This window comes from Mesoplodon mirus (assembly GCF_964341445.2).
Source record: "Mesoplodon mirus genome assembly, chromosome: 19".
NCBI lineage: Eukaryota > Metazoa > Chordata > Mammalia > Artiodactyla > Ziphiidae > Mesoplodon > Mesoplodon mirus.
In genome coordinates, this window is record NC_138995.1 from 48721340 (window position 1) to 48738065 (window position 16726).

The window sequence follows — 16726 nt, forward strand, 5'->3', positions numbered from 1 at the left end:
GCACAGGCTCCGGACGCGCAGGCTCAGCGGCCATGGCTCACGGGCCCAGCCACTCCGCAGCATATGGGATCTTCCCGGACCGGGGCAGGAACCCATGTCTCCTGCATCGGCAGGCGGACTCTCAACCACTGCACCACCAGGGAAGCCCCGAAAACAAGAATATTTTAAAATCAGTGCTCTAAGCTGCCAGCTTATTAAGAAGCTAAAAAAAAAGGAAAGAAAATTAGCCCAAAAGTACTAGAAGGAAGAAAAAATTTAAAGCAGAAATCAAGGAAATAGAAACAAGTCAAAATATATATATATAACATCATCAAAGCCAGGAGCTGGTTCTTAGAAAAATTTCATAAAATTAACGAGCCCCTAGCAAGACTAAACAAGGAAAAAAAGAAGACTCAAATACTGATATCAAGAATGAAAGTGTAGGGGCTTCCCTGGTGGCACAGTGGTTGAGAGTCCGCCTGCCGATGCAGGGGACACGGGTTCGTGCCCCGGTCCGGGAAGATCCCACATGCCGCACAGTGGCTGGGCCCGTGAGCCATGGCCGCTGAGCCTGCGTGTTCAGAGCCTGTGCTCCGCAATGGGAGAGGCCACAACAGTGAGAGGCCTGCGTATTGCCAAAAAAAAAAAAAAAAAAGAATGAAAGTGTAGGCATCACTATAGATCCTAAAAGGATAGTATGAAGATATTGTGAACAAGTTTATGTCAACAGATTTGACATCTCAGATGAAATAGACAAATTCCTTGAAAATACAACTTTCCTAAACCAACACAGGAGGAAGTACAATCTCAGTATCACCCTGTTAAAGAAGTTGAAACTAATTTAAAATCTTCTGTAAAGAAAATTCTAGACTATTTGCTTTACTGATAAATTCTACCATTTAGGGAAGAAATAATTTTACCAATCTTACACAAACTCTTTGAGAGAATAAAGGAAGAACACTTCCTAACCAGATAACCAAGGCAAGCTGAGATACCAAAACCTAAATGGTATCTAAATGAAATCAATACAAGAAAATAAAATTGCAGCTAATTTCCCTGAACATATAATGTAAAAATCCTTAACATAGTATTAGCAGTGGAAGCCAGCAGTTCATAAAAAAGATATTACATAATGACATCTCAGGAATGCAAAGATGTTTTAACATTTGAAAATCGTTGGTAATTTACCACATTAACAGAATAAAGGAGAAAAACTGCAATCCCAAGAGATACAGAACAGGCATTTGGTAAAATTCAATACCCATTTATCAACAACTAAGGAATAGGAGGGAATTTCCTAATCTGATCAGTGAAATGAAAAGCTTACACACATAATGGTGGGATAATGAATGCTTTTCCCTGAGGTAAGGAATAAAGCGAAAGAATTGTCTTATTTCATGTAGTGTTGTTGTAGAGGTCCTAGTCAGTCCAGTGAGGCAAGAAAAAAATAAATAAAAGATTTCGAGATTGGAAAGGCAGAACTAAAAAGGTCATTATTTGAAGGTGACATGATTGTGTATGTAGAAAATGCAAAGGAATATTCAAGCTACTGGAATGAATAAGTGAATTTAGCATGGTAAGGGAATACATGGTAAATATACAAAAATCAACTGTATTTTTGTATTCAGAACAGACAGTTTGGTAAGCTATGGCCTGTGGACCAAATCCCACCAGCCTCCTGTTTTACTGGAATACAGCCATACCCATTTATTCACATGTGGTCTGTGGCTCCTTTTACACTACAAGGGCAGAGTTGTATAGTTATAACGGAGAGCATATGGCCTGAAAAGCCTAGAATATTTTATTTACCATCTGGCTACTTATAGATAAAGTTTGCTGATCTAGAACAAATTATTGGTAAATGAAATATAAAATGCAGCACAGCTTACAATAGCAGCAATAACATCAGATACCCAGGAGTGAATGTGACAAGAGACAGCATTTTAAAGTCTCTGTGTTCCTCAGTGGAGGGGAGTGCATTTTAACCCCTCCCTCGGGACATTTGGTAATGCCTGGAGACATTCTTGTTTGTCACAACTGGGCGATACTACTAGCATCTAATGGGTAGAGGCCAGGGATGCTACTTAACATCCTACAATGCATGGGACAGTCCCTCACAACAAAAAATTATCTGGCCCAACACGTCAGTAGTGCTGAAGTTGAGAAAACTCTGCTCTACAATAAAAATCACAAACCACTGCTGAGAGAATTTAGAGATCTAAATAAATGGAGAGTTAATCCATGCTTATGGGTTAGAATATTCAATATTATTTTTATGATGACACTTTCCCCAGAATTGGTTTACAGGTTGAACACGATCCTGATCAAAATCCCATCACACTTTAAAAATAGAAATTGACATGCTGATTCTAATATTTGTATGGAAATACAAAACCTGTAATAGCCAAACTACTCTTGAAGAAAGAGGAAGTTTGAGGTATACACCCAATTTCAAGATTCAGAGCAGGGAATTATTGGTATAAGAATACATAAATAGGGCTCCCCTGGTGGCGCAGTGGTTGAGAGTCCGCTTGCCGATGCAGGGGACACGGGTTCGTGCCCCGGTCCAGGAAGATCTCACATGCCGCGGAGCGGCTGGGCCCGTGAGCCATGGCCGCTGAGCCTGCGCGTCCGGAGCCTGTGCTCCCCAACGGGAAAGGCCACAACAGTGAGAGGCCCGCATACCGCTAAAAAAAAAAAAAAAAAAAGAAAAGAAAAGAATACACAAATATACCAGGGTAAAGAATAGAGAGTACAGAAATAGACCTACTTAAATGCTGATTTAAAACAAAGATGCCAGTGCAGTTCAATGGAGACGGGGAAATCTTTTTTGTTTTGTTTTGTGAATGATGATTATAAATTTCACTTTTATTTGCCTGTGGATAGAAGGGGAAATCTTTTTAACAAATGATCTTGCAGCAGCTGGATATCTATTTGGAAAAAATTAGCAATGACCCCTGTCTCACACTATACATAAAAAATAATTTGAGGTAAATCAATAGCAGCAATGGTATGAGGGAGGTGGGTGTAGTATGACCGGGAACTCAGAAAAGAGACGGAGGATATAGAAGAGTTTGCTCATGGGGTTGGGTGGCGGGGGGGAGGCAGGCGCAAGCAGTGGGAGGTTGAGTCAGAGCAGGATGGAGGTTGAATACACATCATCAGAGTGGTTTATGTCTTGGTCATTACCCAGAAATACTAGGGATAATGGGATAGATTCAGCATCCCACAGAATTATTGAGAGCAGTAGTCTCAACATTTCTGGGGATGTTGTGGGAGGTTACGTTAGGCCCCTCCTTAGCTGGCTGGGACTGCAGCCTGAATGAATTACACCTCTAAAGGAGTCCCATTCGTTCTTATTGTCTGAGGTACTTTGCTGAGTTCTGATGCCCCGTTTTAAGAGAGATATGAACAACTAGAATTCATTAAATTAGGAGAAGTCAAAAGAGGCAAGGCTTAAAGAGCATGTGAAGGTGAGTAATTGTTGAAGGAACTAGAGTTGCTTAGCTTGGAGACTAGAAGATGTGAGGAACATGATCATAATCTTCAAGTAATTTAAAAGCAGATAGTTAAACTTCTGTTGTGGAATAGAGAGGTGTAAATGAGTAATGAGAAAAAAGGTAGGCAGATAAGGGGGAGGACCTTATAAACTAAGGTAAATAGTTTGAACTTTTTTCTTGAGGGCAGTGGAAAGCCATCAGAGAGTCCTAAGCACTGTAGTGATGTGATTATTTTTGTTTCATAAAAGATTATTCTCAGTACCACTTTTATATTGGATTTAGAGGTGGGGGAAGAGGGGCTATTGAAACAGTTCCTGCTAGAGAAAACCTATGTAGATTAAATATTAAGAAGAGAGCACAGCATATGGAAAGTGATTGATCCATAAATTCTGAAGAAATGTAGAAAAGAAGATTGACATAACCTAGTATAGCAAAGGTCCTTTTGAGGGATTTTGTTCCTCATATTACCAGAACTTTTTGTGGTTGCTTTAGGCAGAATGCAGCCCCACAATACTGTACTGAGGGGAGGCATTAAAATGGACTGGAGTCCATTGTCCACTGCTTTGGAAATGCTGGAAAAGCTCTTCATAGACCTGTCTGCTTATTTGGCTATTTGTGCAGATACTTGGTGTTAAGATAATTGAACCTTAATGTTGGTGTTGAATGTACCATTTCTGCTACTTCTCTATCTGATGTACATCCTTGCTGTCTCATCTGTATAACTGTCCAGGAGAGTATTGCATATGTTAAAAAAAATTGTTTGCATCCAAAGATGCTGGAGTATATATGGGCTTGCTTTTCATATATTGTCAAAAATTTCTCAAATTATTTTTTGATTCAGTTTCATTAATTTCCAGTATTATTAATTTACACGGGTGCTACGGGAGGGACAATTATCATTAAAATGCTGTGTTACTTTATATAATTGAAAGGTTTAAAATTAAAAAAAAATTTTTTTGTCATTCAAACAAATTTTCTTAAAGCTGGAAGCTCCTTGACATCCTTTGGAACAGAAGCATCAAACAGCGGTGCCCTATCCCAAAGTAGTACAGTTGGTTCTGCCTTTACACAGGATACAAGATCTCTAAAAACACAGTTATCTCAAGGTAAGCTGTTTTTTCCTTCAACATTTTCCATTCTAAATTTCTATAGATGGTAGCCTTTCTCTGAATGTAAGAGCTTTTGCAGCTTGTAACTCACATGTATAATTTCTACTTAGTTCTTTAAAAACTTTTTTTAATCGTTGTTCAATAAGTACATTATTGAATGACTTCCACTGTTCAGACTTTTTGTAGTCCTAGATCATAAAACTGAAATGGTGAACACTGTCTAAGTTTGACTTTTTTTTTTTTTTTACAAAGCAATTATATTACTTGTATATAATACTTAAATATTCCTGGTCAATCTCAGACTCACCACTGAGGATGAACTATCCTTGATGAATTTGAAATAGTAGCTGAGGAAACAAACTATTCATTATGCTGTTGCATCTTTCCTAGCATCCTCATAGAATCTAGAGCAGTGGCTCTCAGTGTGGACCACTCACAATCAAATCATCTGATCTGGAATTCTTCTTAAAAATGTAGATCCTGAGAACTGCTACATCAGAATCCCTGGAGCTTGGAGATCTGCATTTTAATAAGCTTAAAGGATCCTGTTTCATTTCTTTAATTCTGTTTTTCCACCAACCAGTCTCATAACCTTCAGTGGTCCCAGGATTCTTTATCTGCTGCTAAAGTGGGTGAAACTGGCCCATTGCTTTCTATGGATGTTTACTTTTAAATAAAACAATGTAAAGTCATTTCAGAAAGATGCTATTATGATCAGGACAGTATTTTTTAAAGCACTTGAGGGTAAAATCAAGCCAATGCTAAACATAATCCTGTGTATCTCACTTTAGATATTTTGAAATAGTTGTAGTTACTTTTGTTCATATTGATTTAAAAAAACTTAATTTTTAATTTTTTAACATTCTAAAGATTTTTTGTAGGTAAATTAGAAATACACTAAGTGCACTGTATAGCACGGGAAGCTATATTCAATATCCTGTGATAAACCATAATGGAAAAGAATATGAAAAAGAATGTATATATATATATATAATATATATGTGTGTATATATATATGTATAACTGAATCAGTTTGCTGTACAGTAGAAATTAATACAACTTTGTAAATCAACTATACTTCAATAAATTTTTTTAAAAAGAAATACACTAAGCATAGGACGAAAATAAAAATACCTATAATCTCACCACCCAGAAATAACAAATATTTACATCCAGACTTTCATCTAGGTTAACATAAGTGTATATTTGTGTGTGTATGTATTGGTTTGTTAATTTTTTTAAAGATTTCCTTCTTAGAGAAGATATTTAATCTTTTTAAGCTTTAGTTTTCCATACTATAAAACAGGACTTTACTGATAAGCCAACAGACTTATTGTTAAGGGCTAAATTTTTTTTTAATGTATGCAGTGCCCTTAACATAATGCCTGACACATAGAGCGTGCTCAGTAGACGTTAGCTATCTTAATTAATAACCAACATTAACCTTAATATTGAAGCACCAGAAGGATTCTTATTAAAATCATAAGTAAGGATTCCCTTTCTCATTGCTACTCAGCATTGTTCTGGAATTTTTAGCTATGTCAGGAATACATGAAAAAGAAATAAGTATGAATATTAGAATAGCATTATTTGCCAATGCTGACTTCCTACTTGGAATTGAGAATTCACTGAAAAACTAGAACTAATATGAGACCTAAATTAGATAGAGGTAAAATGTAGAGAATAAGTATAAAAATCAGTAGATGCCCTAGGGCTTCCCCCATGGCTCAGTGGTTTAAGAATCCGCCTGCCAGTGCAGGGGACAACAGGTTCGAGCCCTGGTCGAGGAAGATCCCACATGCCGCAGAGCAGCTAAGCCCATGAGCTACAACTACTGAGCCTGTGCTGTAGAGCCCATGAGCCACAACTGCTGAGCCCGCATGCTACAACTATTGAAGCCCATGTGCCTAGAGCCCGTGCTCAGCAGTAAGAGAAGCCACAACAATGAGAAGCCTGTGCACTGCAGCGAAGAGTAGCCCCTGCTCACTGCAACTAGACAAAGCCTGCGCACAGCAGTGAAGACCCAATGCAGCCAAAAATTAAATAAATTTAAAAAAAAATAGATGTCCTAAAACCTAACCCACTGATTACTAATGGGGATAAAAGAAGATGTTCACAATGATGCGAAATAGAAATTATATATAAAATACATAATAAGAAATATGGCTAGCCTCTATGATGAAAGATACAAAATATAATAGAGGGACATAAAAGAAGTTACATGTAATCAAAGAAACATATCTTATTCCTAGATAAAAAGATTTAGTATTAGGAAGACTTTATTTCTCATAATAATTAAATTTACTGTACTTTCAATAAATCTACATGGAATAGTAAGAGAACCTAATAAAACAGATACACAGACTATCTTAAAAATAAGCATGCAGGGCTTCCCTGGTGGCGCAGTGGTTGAGAGTCCGCCTGCCAATGCAGGGGACGCGGGTTCGTGCCCCGGTCCGGGAGGATCCCACATGCCGTGGAGCGGCTGGGCCGGTGAGCCATGGCCGCTGGGCCTGCGCGTCCGGAGCCTGTGCTCCGCAACGGGAGAGGCCACAGCAGTGAGAGGCCCGCATACCGCAAAAAAAAAAAAAATAAATAAAATAAAATAAAATACATAATAAGAAATATGGCTAGCCTCTATGATGAAAGATACAAAATATAATAGAGGGACATAAAAGAAGTTACATGTAATCAAAGAAACATATCTTATTCCTAGATAAAAAGATTTAGTATTAGGAAGACTTTATTTCTCATAATAATTAAATTTACTGTACTTTCAATAAATCTACATGGAATAGTAAGAGAACCTAATAAAACAGATACACAGACTATCTTAAAAATAAGCATGTAGGGCTTCCCTGGTGGCGCAGTGGTTGAGAGTCCGCCTGCTGATGCAGGGGACACCAGTTCGTGCCCCGGTCCGGGAAGATCCCACATGCCGCGGAGCGGCTGGGTCCGTCAGCCATGGCCGCTGAGCCTGCGCGTCTGGAGCCTGTGCTCCGCAACAGGACAGGCCACAACAGTGAGAGGCCCGCGTACCCCCCCGCACACACACACCACACACACACACACAAAATAAATAAGCATGCAGGGCTTCCCTGGTGGCGCAGTGGTTGAGAGTCCGCCTGCCAATGCGGGGGACACGGGTTCATGCCCCGGTCCGGGAAGATCCCACATGCCACGGAGCGGCTGGGCCCATGAGCCGTGGCCGCTGAGCCTGCGCGTCCGGAGCCTGTGCTCCTCAACGGGAGAGGCCACAACAGTGAGAGGCCCGCGTACAGCACACACACACACAAAAAATAAATAAATAAGCATGTAGGGCTCCCCTGGTGGCGCAGTGGTTGAGAGTCTGCCTGCCGATGCAGGGGACACAGGTTCGTGCCCCGGTCCGGGAAGATCCCACATGCCGCGGAGCGGCTGGGCCCATGAGCCATGGCCGCTGAGCCTGCGCGTCCGGAGCCTGTGCTCCGCAACGGGAGAGGCCACAACAGTGAGAGGCCCGCATACCACAAAAAAAAAAAAAAATGCAAGTATACCTAGATATGTTTTAAAAATAAAAGTAATGAGATAGGGCTTACCTCCTTAATAAAGTATACATAAAATAAAGCAGTACAGGAATAAGTTTAGAGATGAATAGAGCAAAAGTCAGAAATAGATCCAAGTATAAATAAGTAATTCGTATATGATAAAGATATTATTTTTAAGTTAGTAGAGAAAGACTACTAAATGACCCATCCAATAAATGATGTTGTGAACAGACAACTGCCTGATCACTTGGAAAAGTAACTCTAGAATCCTTCCCTCATACTTAAGACTGAAATAATAGATTAAAATGTTTTTTAAAAATTTAATTACATATTTATTAGAAGAAAGAGGTATGTTTAAATAAAACAATGGGAGAGAAGGCCTGGTAATCTGCATTTTAATTTCACCAACTAAAAATTTTGAAGTTTACAAAATTTTAACACCTAGAATTTTCTTGTAACTGTAAGAATAAAAATGTGAAGATAACTCGAGGAGGGCTTTTGAGTTTATTCCTAATATGTCCAGTATCACCTGTATTTCCCTATTTATAACAAAATTGCCATCATGATGTAGTACTAGACTTTAATTACAAAGGTTTTTAAAATACAGGGACTTACGTGTGGCTAAGGCTCCATGCTCCCAATTCAGGGGGCCCAGGTTTGATCCCTGGTCAGGGAACTAGATCCCACATATCGCAACTAAAAGATCCCGCATGCTGTAACTAAGACCCAGTGCAGCCAAATAAATAAATATTAAAAAAAAAATACACAGCAGTGAGTTATTACTTATTGTGATTGCCCTATCACTTGCAGTTCTGTAATATTGTGAGTCACAGGATCTTAAAGAAAAGCCTTAATGAAGTAAAGTTTTGTAAGTTTATAAGATCATTTAATGTACTATTATAAAATTACCTAAACAATAGGCTTTTCCAAAAACTTAACACTTGTTTGACAAATAATTCTGTTTATAAGGTGATAAGTGATTACAAAATGTTTTCTCTTAGACCAAAACTTATATAAACCACCATGATTTCCCATTATAATCAGTGGGAATATTACAGTGTTTCTATTAATGGCAGAGTAAACTTTGTCATTAATGCTGGAAATGGTGACACACATTTGTAATTGCATACTTTAGTTAACCATATATTTGGGAAGTATTACTAATAAACAGTCCCTGAAGCACCTGGTGCACAACAACCAATGTGCTGTCAGTACTCACGAGTTCCCCAGTTTGGAGCCTGTGCAGATAGCACAGGTGGGTAGTAACATTTGCAGCATATTTGGGAATTTTTTTTTTTTTTTACATGAGGACAATTTTTTAAAGCAAAACCTATTTTGGTGCAATATCATGGGATGTGAGAGCATCTTGAGCAGAGATTTATGGCAAACATTAGAGACAAAAAGCATGATGGGAGCACCCAGTGTTACATTCTTCTGTTCATACTGTGACCAGGCTCTGACCTCATGAAAGAAAAAATGGAATTTGTAAGTACAAAACCCATATTAAGCAAAAGTTTGCCAAGTGATCATTCAAACAGCAAAGGGTGAGTATGGCTACTGTGTAATTATCTGAAGGGTTTATTTGTTGCTGGCCTTTTAGTATTGATGTTTAATTACCCAGGACTCTAAGGAATCGAAGAACTTCACCTGACTTTCTAGTTCTTTACTTCCTTTATAATAGAAATTTAATGCAGATAATACTTATAGATATAAGGGTATCACTTTAGACATATCTCCAGAATGTACTAAAAAAGTTAGGACTTCCTGGTGGCACAGTGGTTAAGAATCCGCCTGCCAATGCAGGGGACGTGGGTTCAGTCCCTGGTCTGGGAAGATCCCACATGCCTCGGAGCACCTAAGCCCGTGTGCCACAACTACGGAGCCTGTGCTCTAGAGCCAAGAGCCACAACTGCTGAAGCCTGCGCGCCTAGAGCCTGTGCTCTGCAGCAAGAGAAGCCACTGCAATGAGAAGACCGTGCATCACAAGGAAGAGCAGCCCCCGCTCTCCGCAACTAGAGAAAGCCCACACGCAGCAAGGAAGACCCAACACAGCCAAAAATAAATTTAAAAAAAAGTTAAAGCCTCTAGAAATAATGGCTGAAGTCTCAATGTAATCTGGTGGTTGTGGTTATTGGGGAAAGCCTACATCTGACCTGCCTAAATTATCTTTGATAATATTCCTGGGGGATTTTGTACCAGAGTTTTTTTGTTTGTTTGTTTTGGGGTTTATTTTATTTTATTTTATTTTACTGATCAAGTGACCAGCCCACTAAAGATAAACAGTTTTAAACTCTGGTCTAACGAGTAGATGGATTCAAATTGTGCTGCGGATTTGAATTGGTAGAAGTAAAACTCTAGACCTTTTTATAGGGTCTAGGTTATTTTGAAACCCCCAGAGGATAGGGATAGTTTCTTATCTTTTGGTTACGTTTCAGGTCGTTCAAGCCCTCAGTTAGACCCTTTGAGAAAAAGCCCAACCATGGAACAAGCAGTGCAGACAGCCTCGGCCCACTTACCTGCTCCGGCACCTGTTGGGAGAAGGAGCCCTGTATCATCAACCAGGCCTTTACCATCAACCAGCCAAAAAGCAATAGAGAATCAAGAGCACAGGCGAGGTAGAACTTTAGCTATTTACTATTTCTTAATTGACTGGTCAACATCTTCCATTCAACTTACTTTCATTAAAAACATTTACTCTATGTAAATGATCCTAGAAAGTTTAAACTGAACTTGATAGAATGTTCAGTCTTTCAAATTTGACTCAAAGTAGTGATGGTGGTGGGGATATATAGATTTTTGGTTTTGTTCTGGGTTTGTTTGTTTTTCCATTTCTAACTTTCCAGAAGTTTTTGACTATGTGTCCTAAGTTAACTGTCACTTTCTATGTGTTCTATAGCTGAAGTACACAAGGTTTCAAGACCAGAAAATGAGCAACTCAGAAATGACAGCAAGAGACAAATAGGTAAGTTGTTACTTGGATCTGAAAGCCTTATCCTATGCTTTTCAATAGAGGGAACATTTGAAATGTATGATGCATAATTACTATAAAAAATGAATAGCAAGGGTTGGTGACTATAAAGGAGTAGCACAGGGGAGTTTCATTATGGTAACAGAACAGTTCTTTATCTTATGGTGGGGGTACTGTGGATCTGTATATGTAGCAAAATGTCATAGAACTGTACATAAAGACATACCAAAAAATGAGAACATCCAAAACTGTTGAAATCTGAATGTGAGATCTGTAGTATAGCTAATTATATTGTGCCAGTGTCCTGGTTTTTCCCGGTTTTTGATAATGTATAATAGATAATCAAGATGTTGCTGTTGGAGGGGAAGCTGGGTGATAGGCACATAGGACCACTCTACTTTTATTTCAATTTTTTTAACCTAATTATTTCAAAAGATTTTTTTTTTTTAATCATCACGTGTCTAGAATAAACCCTACTTGATGGTAGGCAGTTGTCTATTGATATATTCTTGAATGTTATCTGCAAGTAGGACTTGTATATTTATATTTACATTGTTTTATGGCTTTCTCTTTTGTACTATGTTTTGTATTTTTTTATGTTTTTGTGCCAGTTTCATGTTAGCATTATAAAATTGTTTTCTATGCTTTTAAGAATGGAATTGGGAGTTCCCTGGTGGCCTAATGGTTAGGACTCAGTGCTTTCACTGCCACGGCCTGGGTTCAATCCCTGATCAGGGAACTAAAATCCTGCAAGCTGCGTGGCATGGCCAAAAGAAAAAAAAGAATGGAATTATCGGGAACTATAGTCAATATCCTGTAATATATCATATGGAAAAGAATATGAAAAAGAATATATATAACTGAATCGCTTTGCTGTACAACAGAAGTTAACACAATATTGTAAATCAACTATACTTCAATAAAATAAAATTTTTAAAAAAGAATGGAATTATCTGTACCTTAAAAATTGAGAAGTTTTCTCATTAAAATTAAGCTCTGGGCTCCTTTTTTTTTTTGAAGTAATTATTCAAGAACTTTAACTTTCTTTCATTATTATTGATTTAATATGATTCTATACTTTCTTTATCTGTTTTGTAATCTATGACATTTACCCCAAATCCATCCATTTTATTATTTTTAAATTTATTAGCAGAGAATAAATTATAATTATAAACTCTTCCAAATTAAAAATTAAAAGCAGTGGGTGATCTCCTTAATTACATAATAATTGGAAGATGATCTTTCACTTAATTTTAGAAAGCTAGATACAATTTTAAACGTATAAACACTTTATTCTGTACATTTTTAAATGTTTATGTTTTTATTTGTTGTTTTTTGATGTGGACCATTTTTTTTAAAGTCTTTACTGAATTTGTTACAATATTGCTTCTGTTTTATGTCTTGGTTTTTTTGACCATGAGGCATGTGGGATCTTAGCTCCCCAACCAGGGATTGAACCCAAACCCCCTGCACTGGAAGTCTTAACCACTGGACCACCAGGGAAGTCCCTATATGTATTTTTATTTGTGCTGTGTGCCATAGAATTACAGAGATTTTGGTTTGGTTTACTATGTTTCACTTTTTTTTAATTTGAAAAAAGAACCCCTCTCTTCTCAAGATAAAATAATTGCCATGCTTCCATCATTCAAAAATTGTGTAACGGGCTTCCCTGGTGGCGCAGTGGTTGAGAGTCCGCCTGCCGATGCAGGGGACACGGGTTCGTGCCCCGGTCCGGGAAGATCCCACATGCCGCGGAGCGGCTGGGCCCGTGAGCCATGGCCACTGAGCCTGCGCGTCCGGAGCCTGTGCTCCGCAATGGGAGAGGCCACAACAGTGAGAGGCCCGCATACCGCAAAAAAAAAAAAAAAAAAAAAAAAAAAATTGTGTAAAGTAGTGCTCGCTTTGGCAGCACATATACTAAAATTGGAACGATACGGAGAAGGTTAGCGTGGCTCCTGCACAAGGATAACATGCAAATTCGTGAAGTGCTACATATTTTAATATAAAAAGAATATATGTATGTGTGTGTGTGGTGTGTGTGTGTATGTGTGCGTGTGTGTCTATCTATCTGAATCACTTTGCTGTACACCAGAAACTAATACAACATTGTAAATCAACTATACTTCAATTTAAAAAATAAATAAAATATAAATCATGGAAAGCAATAAATAAAAGTATCTCTCACTGCCCTTCAAAATTTAAGACAGAAATACTGTGCTGTACTTTCTGGCTTTTGGCCAAGACATTTTCAGTAGTAGAGTTGAATGTTTAAACATCCTGCTTGTCTAGATTTAAGTGTCTGGATATACTGCTGTGGGTTTTTGTGGTTTGTTTTCTCAAACTTAGTTTGCCAAATTTTAGTGAACAGTGAGCACAAACCTGTCTATTACTCTATAGTCACTTCTGATCTTTATCAGTATGTGTTAAACATTTCACATAATTATAATCATTGAATTCATAGTGCTTTGTGCTCTATATTTTTCTGTTAACCGACATCAAATACTATTCCATGTTTCTCTTTAATTTTTTTTCTTCTTAACTGTTCCTCTTGTGTTGGATATGTGGGTTCTCAAGTTTTCACTATAATTTATGCTACTTTGGTGTTGCTTTATCATACCTCATAAATCTTGTTATTGTATTAAATTGTAGAGAAAAAGTAGATATAGGAAGACTTGAAAAATATGGAGCCATTTAGAGGGAGACAGTAAAGGTGAAGCAAGAAGTGGTTGGAGTGGTTGAGACCATGTACGTCTTTTCTTTTTAAAAAAAATATATAAATTTATTTATTTATTTATTTATTTATTTTTGGCTGCTTTGGGTCTTCATGGCTGCACGCGGGCTTTCTCTAGTTGCAGTGAGCGGGGGCTGCTCTTCATTGCTGTTCATGGGTTTCTTATTGCGGTGGCTTCTCTTGTTGTGGAGCACGGGCTCTAGGCGCGCGGGCTTTAGTAGTTGTGGCACACGGGCTCAGTAGTTGTGGCTCGTGGGCTCTAGAGCGCAGGCTCAGTAGTTGTGGCTCACAGGCTTGGTTCTCCGCGGCATGTGGGATCTTCCCGGACCAGGGATAGAACCCGTGTCCCCTGCATTGGCCGGCAGATTCTTAACCACTGCGCCACCAGGGAAGTCCGAGACCATGTACTTCTTGTCTTTTGTGTTATCTTTCAGTTTGTGCTGATAAATGTTCATCTGTTTTTCTCACTATAAATCTTGATTTCTATGATCCTTTCCATAAAAGTCTTCCTAAATTTTGAGAACCCAATATATATTTGACATTTTGTAGGTATTAGGGATATAAGCAGAACAAAGTAATTTAGTACAGAAGTCTCCCAAATTGTTTGGTTGTATACTGTATCAGTAGCATGTATGAGTGTAAACCCCATAGATATAAATTTCATGTGTGCCATTTATAAATTTCATGTTTATAAATTTTATATGTGCTCTTCTCAGTCTATTATGTATTAAATGTTTGTGAAACTTCATTTTTTTATATTAAAAAATACAAATATAGTCATGTGTATAGAGACTTGTAAGCATTTCTCTTGTTGACCATAAAGACCACAGTAATAGCTTCTGCTCTAAACCAGCTTGTTCTTTCTTTATTAATATAGTTCCAGGTGCTCCTTCAGCTCCAAGGAGAGGGCGTGGGGGTCATCGAGGTGGCAGGGGAAGATTTGGTATTCGACGAGATGGTCCAATGAAATTTGAGAAAGACTTTGACTTTGAAAGTGCAAATGCACAATTTAACAAGGAGGAAATCGACAGAGAGTTTCATAATAAACTTAAATTGAAAGGTGAGTTTTTATTTTTCTATTCAAAAAATACTCTTATTTGACTTGTGAATTATGGATGTTTAGTACAAGTCTTGACTTTTATGGTATGTGCTTGTTTTTCGTTAGAAGATAAACTTGAGAAACAGGAGAAGCCTGTAAATGGTGAAGATAAAGGAGACTCAGGAGTTGATACCCAAAACAGTGAAGGAAATGCAGATGAAGAAGATCCACTTGGACCTAACTGCTATTATGACAAAACTAAATCTTTCTTTGATAATATTTCTTGTGATGATAATAGGTACAGTCTTTTAAGCTGCTCTTATGCTCTTAGGAGGTTGAAGTGTGAAATGATTTCTTATAAATTCACAAAGTTTAATGAATACTTAAAAATATCTAGGGACTGCCCTGGCAGTCCAGTGGTTAAAAATCCGCACTTCCAATGCAGGGGGCCACGGATTCAATCCCTGGTCGGGGAACCAGGATCCCGTATGCTGCATGGTGTGGCCAAAAAAAAAAAAAAAAAAAAAATCTAATGACTACAATTGTTTAATGATTTATTTTGCTAAAAGAAAATAATTTATACTAAAATTTTAAATGATATTACTCTTTGAGAAAAATAAATAACCATATACTTTTGTTTGGGGATGCATTCACATTTGAAAATTAGTAATTAAAAATAGAGGCATTCATCTAACACCTGAACACCTTTTACTTTACCCCTCTACAATGTAGTTCAGATGAAGTTTGCTGATACAGTAAAACTCTGCTATATTGCAGTAAATGTGGATCCAGAAAACTGGTTAATTAAAGGATCCAACGTAACAAACTAAGAGTTCCAGGGTTTCTGCTGCCTGATCCTAATTGTCCTCCTGGCTGCAGTTTGGTGCCACCTGGTGGCAGTTTTCTACTTCACTTTAAACGTGGATGGGGATGATTCTGAATCCTCTGATTGTCTGGGCTGTGGGCCAGCAGCAGCAATTCACACACTTCAGGCGTCAGGTTCAGAGGTTGGGCCAGGAGCATGCTAGGAACTCAGGGATCTATCCTCCATCTCCTCACATCCTGAGACAGAATTTCCTTTCCTGGCTTTGCCCTTTCTTCCTTTGGGGCTGATTGGAGGGTAGAGTCAATTGCCAATCCCATTTATTGGGGCTGTTGTCAGTTTCTTTGTATTATCAACTGCATTTGCAAGAAACTTAATACCAGTCATATTTTCACATGAATTATAGGAACATATTGCCATGGACAGCTTGTGATGACTTAGATAAGGTGCTTATTTTATTTGATTCTTAGGAATTGCTTAGCCTTAATTTGGGAATCAGTGCTGCATAGTTTTGCTGGAAAATGTTCTTTAAAACTTGATACACTAAAGATTATTTGTTCTCATAATAGAGAACGGAGACCAACCTGGGCTGAAGAAAGAAGATTAAATGCAGAAACATTTGGAATCCCACTTCGTCCAAACCGTGGCCGTGGAGGGTACAGAGGCAGGGGAGGTCTTGGCTTCCGTGGTGGCCGAGGACGTGGTAGTGGCCGAGGTGGTAACTTTGCCACTCCTCGAGGATTTCGTGGTGGATTCAGAGGAGGTCGTGGGGGCAGGGAGTTTGCAGATTTCGAATATAGGGTAAGTAGTATTACGTGCTTTGGGGTTGGCTTGCAGTTGTATGAAATTCAAAATGTTTTAAACTTTTATCTATTAGAGGTGAATATTTTTAGGGCATTTGTATAACTTCCATTTGACTTTTCAGTGGAGGATGTACCTGATTAGGATATTTATATAATTTTAAGGAGCAGTAACTTCTTGGTTAATGAATCTAATTCTTTTTTAACTATTTTCTTTTCAGTTGGAGGAAGTAAAGAGATAGAAATTTGA

General features: G+C 38.2%; 1 protein-coding gene across 4 annotated transcripts in view; it reads left to right on the forward strand.

The window, feature by feature from the left end:
* Positions 1-16726, forward strand: part of LSM14A (LSM14A mRNA processing body assembly factor) — a 54834-nt gene that overhangs the window by 25159 nt on the left and 12949 nt on the right. For all 4 annotated transcript variants that reach the window (XM_082607751.1, XM_082607752.1, XM_082607753.1 and 1 more), the window contains exons 4-9: positions 4463-4585; positions 10551-10730; positions 11012-11077; positions 14692-14874; positions 14980-15151; positions 16246-16477. In XM_082607751.1, the coding sequence (XP_082463877.1) occupies positions 4463-4585; positions 10551-10730; positions 11012-11077; positions 14692-14874; positions 14980-15151; positions 16246-16477 (956 nt within the window). The remainder of the gene's footprint in view (positions 1-4462; positions 4586-10550; positions 10731-11011; positions 11078-14691; positions 14875-14979; positions 15152-16245; positions 16478-16726) is intronic.